The sequence below is a fragment of the Cucumis melo genome, chromosome 8 (assembly GCF_025177605.1).
Source record: "Cucumis melo cultivar AY chromosome 8, USDA_Cmelo_AY_1.0, whole genome shotgun sequence".
NCBI lineage: Eukaryota > Viridiplantae > Streptophyta > Magnoliopsida > Cucurbitales > Cucurbitaceae > Cucumis > Cucumis melo.
In genome coordinates, this window is record NC_066864.1 from 22,196,453 (window position 1) to 22,207,398 (window position 10,946).

General features: G+C 34.3%; 1 protein-coding gene across 7 annotated transcripts; it reads right to left on the bottom strand.

The window, feature by feature from the left end:
* Positions 1 to 808: 808 nt before the first annotated feature.
* LOC103486075 (18S rRNA (guanine-N(7))-methyltransferase RID2-like) lies at positions 809 to 10,405 on the bottom strand. 7 transcript variants are annotated; one of them, XM_051089328.1, is made up of 11 exons: positions 10,096 to 10,388; positions 8,138 to 8,197; positions 3,954 to 4,083; positions 3,622 to 3,697; positions 2,992 to 3,075; positions 2,825 to 2,880; positions 2,564 to 2,620; positions 2,051 to 2,100; positions 1,774 to 1,926; positions 1,274 to 1,409; positions 809 to 1,164 (listed from the first exon to the last, which is right to left on the bottom strand). In XM_051089328.1, exons 3-11 carry the CDS (start codon positions 4,050 to 4,052, stop codon positions 1,009 to 1,011), a joined length of 867 nt encoding a protein of 288 aa, XP_050945285.1. In that variant the 5' UTR covers positions 4,053 to 4,083; positions 8,138 to 8,197; positions 10,096 to 10,388; the 3' UTR covers positions 809 to 1,008. The 7 variants fall into 7 exon arrangements, with proteins under 7 accessions (XP_050945285.1, XP_050945286.1, XP_008442121.2 ...); XM_051089329.1 differs by having other exon boundaries at positions 10,042 to 10,388; XM_008443899.3 differs by lacking the exon at positions 10,096 to 10,388 and adding an exon at positions 9,755 to 9,770.
* Positions 10,406 to 10,946: the final 541 nt, after the last annotated feature.

Here is a 10,946-nt window from a genome sequence, read left to right on the forward strand (position 1 = left end):
CCTAGTTCTCATAGACATGTGGAAGGTGTTGTATTCGTTGGAGAGTCTGTTTAGTGTATAACTCAATAGATCTTCATCATCAAGAGTCAAAACGTTTGCTAATGTGTCCTTAATTTCCTTGATTCGTTTAACATATGGATCAATCGATTCCTCTGATTTCTGCAAAATTAACTAAAGATCTATTTTGAGTCACAATATTTGTTGAGAACTTGAGAAATAATGTTTTTCAAGGGTAGTCCTTACCTCATAAATAATGCTTTTCGAGGGTAGTTCATACCTCATATGCAAATGTGCAACCAACAACGTAAGCGAGGGCTTCAGGAAATAAGGTAGCATTGATCAACATCATGAGTGTATTATCTTTAGCAATGGTAGGTAAGGGAATAGGTGTATTTGTCGAAGTGGATACAGTCGTTGCAGATGACGATGAATTTGTGATTCGTATAGTAGGTGCAGGATTAGATCCATGACCGAAATTGGAGAGTTTGTGTGCTCTCCATGTTGAGGAAAATTGAAACTTCCAAAGAACATTATTTGAATAATCAAGTCTGATTGAGAAAAATTTTTAAATTTTCAACAGAAGAAAAAGCAAAGATGAAGTTCCTTCGATAAACTCTTTGACAGGGAAGCCATGGATTGGAGAGAAGAAAGAGAAGAAAAAAATTTATAAACGAAGGAGGAGATTGTGATGTGAGTCTAACTGCTCTGATACCGTTATTTTTAAAATTTGTTAAGTAATTTCTCATTCGCTCTTTTATTTGTTTTTGTATAATTATAGTAACTCATTCTTAACATACCCACAACAGAATTATAAAAACTAATCTCAATAATATAACTGATAACATATACTACAAAATTTCACTCTGCCTTCAATCCATTCACCATATACATAATATATATGGTTGAATTTGAAGACGGACGGAAAAATTCAATCAAAGCTCAATAATTCTTATAACTTTTTATGTAATAGCTTAAGTAATCACAAGAATAAAATGAAAAATGCAATATTCAAAAGCAAGCCTTGCGTTTTCGGGCTGTGTATTTCGAGTCAGGAGGGACAATGTTTCCTTTTCTTCTCATCTGTTCCTTCTTCTTCAGTACCCACTCTCTTCCTCTGCCTCTCTTCATGATTTTCTGCCTTTTCCTTGGTGCTGCCATACGAACCTACAATCCAATTGATGCATTTTACAGTCATTTTCAACTCTAAACCAGATGATATTCATATATATCAAAGGAAAATCATGTTGTGCGAATAGGCAGCAAGAAAACATACGGTTTGATTTTCATCATCTTCAGCAACATCATCATCAGAACAGCTCTCACAGTCTCCATCTTTTCCCTTTGGAACAGTTGTACTAATTGATGGCGGACCGCAAGTCAGCACTAGGTACTCTTTTCTACTCCTCGCACTGTGTATTGTATATATCAATCCTGAGTTAGCAATCCATCAAAATTCCTAAAAGATAACTGACAACTAATAACTAAACCAATAATCAACATCATCTGAATATCCTTCTAGACTCACAATAAGATTTCACTTGCTTTGCTTTTCACTTGATCTAGCAACTTTTTTTGCTTTGAGAATAAAATTAGCATATAACCTCGTATTGGACATTTGGACTCACATGGTTACAACTTATAGAACAGATCCTATTCAAGGTAGTTATATCCTCCATTATATTGTCTTGAAATCAGCAAGAGGCAATGTAGATAAAATTTTAAATAATGGTTTTAGGATACATGTTTAATTAAAAATATCAAGCATAATCATACCTGTGTGGGTAATCAACGACGACACCACCAGCAAATCCTGCTCGCATGGCAAAACCTAGAATCAACTCACGCTGGTGCACATTTTCAGGATAAACTTGCAACACTGCTCTTGCACCCCTAGCTAAGCATTTGTATAGCGATTCAAAGAAGGCCCTAAAATGATTTGAGCAAAAAATTCTTAGTAAATACGTATTTCATTTCACATCCATCTGTCAAATATTTCAAGCAGCATGCAGTTTATTCTTAAAGCTGATGGTGAGAAATTTGTAACACATACTTCAATCTTAGTCGAGGATTATGAGAGGACTTGTCAGCGTTGCACAACCACTGTAAAATTATAACAAATAAAATAAATAAATAAATAAAAATAGAAGATCAATTAGTCAGATAAATGCAGGGCAAAGTCCAGAAGCTTCGACTTCACAGGTACATTGAACAAGGATTAGGAAATATATATATATATATATATATATATATATATATATATATATATATATATATATATATATTCAGAGAAGTAATTCTTAGAAGGAACTTCTAACTGTAAGAACGAAGTGAAAGTGAGACATGCTCCTCAAATAATCAACTTATTTTAAATAAACACCAAGTTAAGAACTGCACTTCACCTCTACAACTTCCAAAGCTAATAGATTGGTCATACAATCATAAAAGAACCAGAAAGGATGAGGCAAGATAATGCTAATATTACAATTTGCAACTTCGACCCCACAACAACCTTGCGGTGATAGGTGATCACTCAATAACCACAAACAAAAGCCGAGTATTATACCTGAACCGCAGAGATGCTAATAGCCCCATCAACAACTCCAGGACGAATTCCTAATCCCTGCGCCAGAAGGCAAAAATTCGGGTTCAGGATTCTTATTAAAATAAGATAACCTTCGTCTCATGTAGTGATTAGGTTTTGATTGTACTTTTACTACAGAATAACAACGTTCTTTTAAATAAATTGACCGTTAACAATAAAGTAGGTTTTCTTAGAAAAGGGGGAAAATGCAAACTAGTTAGCTTGCAATCACGAATGAAATACCTGACCCATGTCACCAAGTAAAAGTTCACCATCAGTCTCCCGCTCCAATGCAACATCTGATTTTTAAAAAAAAAAATAAAAAAATAAGGCATAGTGAACAAAGTTCCTAGGAGTAAATAATATATTCGACTATATTATATTCAGATTAATTCAAATCATTCACGTACTAAGCATTGATTGAGATATATCCAAACCAATCCACTGGTGCCCATGCTCAGACAATGTTTCCCCACTCAGACCCGATCCACAGCCTGAAGTATTCAAAGAGCATACATGTTCAGAATAATCCTTTTGAAGGCATACAAGAATTTGAAACTACAAACCAAAATTGAATATGAAATCTGAATCCTAACTGAAAAGCATGGTAAAAGTCCACTCATCTTTTAATGAACACAATAGTACACTGTAGTCTATGGCCACGTCAAATGGACTTGAATGAATCATTCACACTGAATCCATTATCCATAATCCATAAGACACTAAAAGGATGTATATAAGCATGGAAATAAAAATAGAAGATTATGATAAAATTCATCATATAGGACACATGAAAAAACAAAATATTTATTATCCATTGTTTGAACAAACCAAATCATTCTATCCACTTTTGACCAGAGTTTCATACAGAACTGCAAAAGCAGCAAGAAAGTGAAACGGTTTGTGATACTATTCACGTCCATCTCATCATCCACGATTTACTATCTATTTCAGAAGTCTGTAAGACATATGAACTTGAAGCTTTCAATTTTAACATTTGAAGAGTTATAGTATATGTGGACATGGAGAAAGACAGATACCAATATCAAGAAGCAATCTGGGGACTCCGTCATCAGACAAAGTAAGAAGCTCCAATGCTCTATCTGTGATTTTTGCCTTCAACATACACCAACAAACAAATAAGAAAACTCATATAGCATGGAGAAACCACTTCTATTATTCGAAAAGACGCAGCACTCTGGTTCAAAAAGCCAGGAAAAAAGTCAGTAGCCTGAATTAAATTTGCCACTGACAAATCCTTTTCCATAACTAGATTGTCCCTTTTGAGCTAGGCATTCCATATTACTGACACTTTCTAAGAACAAAATTGAGACTAGGAGGGGCATCATTCAAAGATCACTGGTAGGCATACCTGAATTTCGATGATACGCGAGGATGAAGTATATTTTCGAGCCTCTGCATCGTTGTAGAATATTTCTGGAGGAGCTTGTAGTTCTGGTCTTGAAGTCATATTTCAAGCAAACGAGGAAAGAACTCCAAATCTTCAAAAACACAATAAAACTTACATTCAAAAAGTATGACCATCAAGTGAGCAAGCTCCGTTCCATGTTCCCCAATGGACAGACCAAGGTAATGTCAGCAAAGACTAAAGAGATATACAGATGAACAACGCCTCAATTGAAAAACACATTCAAGAAATCAAAAGAAAAATTGTAGCACACAACAGTTCGAGAAGTCCCGATAGACAACAATTTTCATAAGCAAACTAAAATCGACCCAACAAACATGTAGAAATCAGAAAAATCTGCCGTTCAAAGATACTGCCGCTCATACTGTAGCGTCGTTGCTCGTCCAAATGTGACACCGTTGTCTGTCTGATGCTGCTGCAGCGGAAGGTGCCGCCGCTGGGGAAGAATAGTCGTACAGAGGGCGGAAGGAAGAATCGCAAGAAAGTGGTTTCTTGGAATATCAATTTGAGGCTTCAAGGGTAACACATGACGGTAGAAAAGAATGGTTTGGCCTTGGGAGGAATTGAAGTAGAAAATTAATGAAGTAAATAAAAGTATTCGGAAGTAAATAAAAGTATTTGGAGATATGGAAGGAGGCAACTTTACAAGAAAAAGAAAAATAGTACAACAAGAATGGCAATAACAGCAAGTAATTGATACATAAATCTACCAAAAATAAAGGGTAGTTCTTCCAAAATAAGTAGAGAACATTAGAGAAAGCAGACAAAATTAAAAAAAAAAAAAAATGCGGTCATATTAATGCAAGTCATTACTACTCACTACTGCCCACTTAGTTCCTGTATGTAATTAAGTTGTGCAAAACGGAAACCTAAAAAAGGATCAACTTAATGGTTTACACATGAAAATTATGGTTTTAAAATGAAATCCTAACAAAGGGCCTAGAATTGATTGCATTTAATTGGTACAGTTACTAGTTTAGAATTTCAACAGACTCAATCTATGAAGTTTAAGGTTACAACTTGACTTTTTCCCCATAAATAAATCAACTTCTTGATCTAAATATCCTTGATGAAAAATAAATTGAGCAATTATGAATTGGTTTCACATGGAACTACTAAAAAACAAAAACTAGTAACAAATAAATGAATAAATACATAAAGCCAAATCCGGAAGCTATATTTCTTATGGTCCTTCAAATTATAAACTCCCTTTCCAACAGCATCAAAGTACTTCACCACTCCCTTTCCAACAGCATTGAGGTACTTCACCATCCCCAACCAGAGAGAGAGAGTGGGCAAGCAACTAAAATGATGGGCACGCATAGAGTTCAGGCTCAAAATTATGATCAAGAATAGAACATCATTCATGAGTGTTACTTCCGCTCAACAAATTTAAAAGCGATTGTCAAAGTCTTCTATAATCCAGGAGCCAAGGAACTTTTACAGACATCTATATAGCTCTTAGCTACGGTAGACAAAACCCTATTCTATAAAAAAAAGAAAAAAACAAAAACACAACCAAACTGTATCCTAGGTATACAAAAACTGCACCATACCAAGATGCACCAATCAATCAAAATACTGCAAAGTTGACACTTTAGCCATTTCTATTACTATGGGAGGCTCCGTGTGTTCAACCCTGTAATGTTATTAAAACTATTTAGTTTTCTGTTGTCAGCAAATAGCTTACTTTAAATTTTAAAATGTCAATTGATTTTACTATAGGAATTGTGTACTGAAAACCGTAAACAAAAGAAGGAGCTGATTCAAGCATTACACGAGGAAAGGAAATTGTCAAATCTTCCCAAGATTACTAATGTAATTTCACTCATTATAGAACATTTCAGAGTTTGGTTTTCCTTTCTTAAAACTTGTTCTACTGTTCTAATGAGATGATTAACATTTGACACAGCCGACTAGGTAGTCCCTATGGAATTGGCACACAGACTAAAAAGGTGAATCATATCTATGAACTTAACCTACTTTTTCCATACTTGTTTAGTCATACAAGATTGCTTTTAGTTTTATGTGTTTAGGATAATCATCATCTCTTAAATATTGGTATTGCTTAGTAATAAAGGTTTGGCTTCTTATAACTTGCCACTAAGAGTTCTCTGGAGTTGCATTTGCAACCAATAAAGATGCACTTCTAAAACCTATAAAACTCTTCAAATGTATCAATATCTCTTTGGAATAGGATGGAATTGACTTGAACATGAAATAGTAACAAAAATAGTCAAGGAGAGCAAAATTTGTCTAGGCACTCATTATCTCTCGTGCGTGTATGTGTAAAGCACTCCTCAAATGTGCGTAGATATGTATATATTAAAACACAAAAAGATAGATTCTCATTAAGATAGATTCTCATTATGGTGATTAAATCTTTTACTACAGTATCCTTTACCTAATGCTATGTTAGGATTTTCCAACTGAAATTCAATTGAATTATTGAATATAAAATGTATACAATTTTCCCGCTCTCTTAGGTATATATGTTTTTGCTCTGCCCCCTCAGTGAAGATTTGTAAAACAATTGAACTTTTATAGTTTGTTAAATTATATAAAGTAAGTTAAAATGGAAACTTCTAATATTCATGGTCTAAAAATAAGTTCGTTTATTTGTTGTTCTTTTTATTCATTTATGTTTTCTCTTTGGTTACATTGATTTTTTGTTATATCTTTATATTTTTTAATTTTCTTTTTTGGAGGTTGGGCTGCTATGTGCATTTATCATAAACGAACTATACTTAGGCAGGTACGAATATTGTTCAATTTCTTTTTATCGTTCAAATGACTAAATGTAGGGATGTATATTATCTTTCCCTTGTCCTGTAACAATCTGAAGATCTCATTGAGGAGATCGTGTGAAGGGTTACATTCACTAATAGTATACTTCCGTGCAGTTAATTACATTTACTTGCAAGGTGTGCTTGGCTTATTAATATAGATGTTATATAACACATCTCAGGCACCCTACAGATTATGAAGTTGTTCCAATGATTTTGATGGTCTACCTCTCGTATAAGATTGTTGAAGTAAGTCTTCTCCTTATGTGTTGTTAAGTCAAAAGGATAATCATCTTTACTTGTATGAATTTTTATTCCATTTCCTTTGTGATGACATATTCATAGTTTATTATTGCAGTTGTTTCTTCTTAGTGGTATTCTTAGTGTCTTCTTCTGTGGGGTTGTCATGTCTCACTACACATCTTGGAATAACGGGAATGATAGTTCCAAACTCATACCACGATACGTTTATTCTTTTGCTTGAAACCTCATTTTCAAGTTTTATTGTAATTGAAATCTTATGCTGAAGTATTTATAGAATTGATTTGTTTGTGATCACTCATTGATACTTACAGCCATGCTTTTGCAACATTATCTTTTGTGGCAGAGATTTTTATCTTCATTTATGCTGGTATGGATGCATTGGATATTGAGAAGTAAAATGTTGTTAGAGAAAGGTATAGTCTAAAAGTTGAGTCCAAGTATTTTTGTTAGCTTTGTGTTTTATTACTTATATTTCCACAACATTCTTTTGGTTATTGTATCAAACTGCTTATATGTACTTTAGTGTTGAAGTAGTCAAAAAAAGATGATTCTCATTATGTTATGTTAGTTTAAGATATATACTAGTTTAAAAGAGACCAAGGCCTAAAAATATACATTAGCCTTCAAGAGAATAAAGCAGTTGAGAATAACAAAAGAAGACAATACTATTGAGATACAACGAAGAGACATCAAAAGGCAAACACTTAAAATCATAACAAACCATATCCAGAAAGGAAATCAAAGCTAGAGAACACATGAACGTTAAGCCAAAGTCAGCAAAAGACCAACGAGCAAACGACAAACACTTAAGAAAGAAGTCATAAGGCAAACAGATTTGATCCTTAAAGTTTCGTAGAGGTATGGTTTAGTTTATCTAGTCTAGTAACAATTTAGTCCATAAACTTCAATAAACCACAATTTAGTCAACCGAATAGAAAATGGAACGTGAAAGCAGGAAATAACATTTCACTCGTAACAAGTCAAAACCCAAAAATACTCTCTGATCATGAACGTTGCTTGAAAGAAAATTCCAGTGAGATTATGAAGCGAGAGGAAGTTAAAAAAAAGCAATTATACCTCGAAATCGTCGATAAAATCTTTACTGCATAAAATGTCAGTTCTTATAGAAATGTGAATCTGAACAATCAGAAGATCATAAACATTACAATGGATAAAAAGAATTCTAAAGTAGGTATATCTTGAAAAATAAATCAAAGTAGGTTTCTCAAATTTTTCTCTTTGACATCTTGGAAATATTGTAAAAATTGCGTGTCTCAGTTCAAAATTCATTTGATATATATTTATTAGCAGCTTTTTAAATATAGAAAAATAGGCTAAACTATTTACCCGTTATAGTAGGATTTTCTACCTTTTTATTGGCTAGATAGATCCAGAGGGGTTGTTTAGGGTTAAGTGTAATCATTGTGGGCTTAGCTTATCCCAACACTAACCCCCGTTTGGCCCAAGTTTTAGGGTTTCCATAATCCCTATTTTATCCCTACCCTATTCGAAAACCACTCTGTCGAAAACTTCTCCCATTTCTTTCCCTTCAACTCGTGTTTACTCTACCCGCAATCAGTGTTGAAATTTTCAATTCTCTTCTTCTTCCACTTTCAATTTATGTGGTTTCTTCTTCTCCCTAATCTCTTCCATTTTCATTTTGCATTGATTCGTTGAAATTTTCGTCGATTATCTTTGCCGAAAACCCCTCCCATTTGTTTCCCTTCAACCCGTGTTTCACTCTTGATCAATCCGTGTTGAAATTTTCGATCGTCTTCTTCTTCCACTTCCAATTTTTGTGGTTTCTTGTTCTCCCTATTCTCTTCCATTTTCGTTTTGTGTCAATTCGTTGACGGGAAGTTTGGCCAATATGGATTTTTTTGCCAAAAAATCCATTTCCCCGTTTCCATGGAAAAGGAGTTTCCTATGATGATGCCCAACGCCGATCTACATCTCTCTCATCCGTCTCTTTCACTCCGCGAAAACGAATGTAGGTTTGTTGAAGGCAACCCTCCACCGGCACTGCTTCCAAACTCCTTTTAGTTTTCTCTTTTTTTGCATGTTCTCCGTGAACATGCTTATGTGTTTTTCTCGTTAAATGTTTTCCTTGTCGCTCGATCTAACCCCCTTCCCGCTCGGTGTTAAACTTGGCATTTCGGGTTGTCGTTTAATGATGTAGAACAGGTGCTTCTTGGTCTTGGCTAGCAATAGGTCTAAATTGAGCATGGTAGAGAGGTATTCTTATGAGTAGGATTTTCAAACACAAGCCGATGATGAGTAGATCTTTACCTGTATGCACATACATCTGAATGCTTATGTTACATCTCATACATTTTGTGGCTGATTTCCATTCGCCGATTTCGTTACTTTTCGATTCACTGATTTATTTCTACTGATTTCAGATGCATTCCATTGACTGATTTCGTTCCTACTTTGGTCTACTGATTTTGGTACATTTCCATTGACTGGTTTATTTTCTACTTTCGTGTACAGAAATTTGGAATGCAATTAACGTAAATTTATGAAGTGACAGAAAACGATCACTGACTCAATTGTTCTGATAAACAAAACAGCGAGAAGTAATGACTAGAACAATTCATCAGAGACAAAATAGTAATACATAAAAAGTTTAATTTGCTGTACTTTAATTTAAGATAGGCAACATGATAATCATAGTAAGAAGCGAATGCTTACTGAGTATAATAATAAAACATGGAAGCTCCGTTAACCAAAGCCTTCACAGGTAATGAAGCCAACTGATATCAAAAGAAAGTATTCATCTAGCCTACTGATATGCATCAGAAAGTGGAAAATATGAGAGCCTTAATATTAGCTAAAAATATTGAGCAAATTCGTACACCCAAATCATACTTAATTTGAATACAAAGATTACAAAGCATACACACTTAAAATAGCAATCAAGTAACTCAAATTTCAGAAAAAAAATACAAACGGGAGAAAAGAGAGTGAAGGAAACGAACAAAAGATAAAGAGCACGAATGGAATAAAGCACCGGACGGCGGAAGATCTTGTACCGGAGGAGAAGTACCGAACGGCGAAGCAAATACGTAGACGGCGTTGCAACCCTTTATTTGACGGCAGTGGCTGGAGTGGAATCGACGGCGGCGGGTGGCTGTAGTGGAATCGGCGGGTGGCTGTAGTGGAATCGGTGGGTGGCTAGAGCGGAATCGCCGGCGAGTTGCGTTTTCGGTAGAGAGAAAGAATGTGTTTTGTGTTTGCGTTTTCGGTGGAGAGAGAGAATATGCTTTGCATTTGCGTTTTCGGTAGAGAGAGAATGTGGTTTGAGAGAAAATAATCCTTGGAGGGAGTTCAAAAATTAGTTCAGAAAATAATCCTTGCGTGCGTTTGGGGAAGGGTTGATTTATAGGGTAGGGTTAGTGTTAAAGATAAAACTAGTGTTAAGTTAAACCTAGTTTTATCATAACTCTTGTTTGGGGGAAGGGTTTAAAAATGTAGTTTTATGATAATATGTGTTTTTAGGAAGGGTTAGATGGGTAGTTTTATGGGAATTTTATGATAAAATGTGTTTGGGGGAAGGATTAGGTGGGTAGGTTTATGTGGATTTTATGATAAATTTTATTTGGGAAAATTGTTAAATGGGTCGGGTTAATAACTTTTTTTATGTGGTATAATATTTTTTAAATTAGATTGTAAATATGATAAAAAAAAAATTATTGCATACTTTTTTATGAAACCCTCGAATCCGTCTTATTGCAAATAATTTGTTGTATGTGTAATGTTATTAAATTAGTACATACAATTGTCCAAATTAAAATTAATTTCTGAACATATTGTGAAAAATTTATTACAATTCATTTTTTAGAAAGATAAAAAGATTATTTAATATTTCTAATCGGCGATAGCG

Bases quoted from the DNA above. Each gene is read 5' to 3' on its own strand.
- LOC103486075 (XM_008443896.3), bottom strand. From the start codon at position 4,052: ATGACTTCAAGACCAGAACTACAAGCTCCTCCAGAAATATTCTACAAC. The intron at 1,927-2,050 runs GTATGTGTTACA...AAATCATTTTAG, and splicing joins AATCCTCGACTAAGATTGAA to GGCCTTCTTTGAATCGCTAT. The intron at 1,410-1,773 runs GTATGATTATGC...TACAATACACAG, and splicing joins GTCGTTGATTACCCACACAG to TGCGAGGAGTAGAAAAGAGT.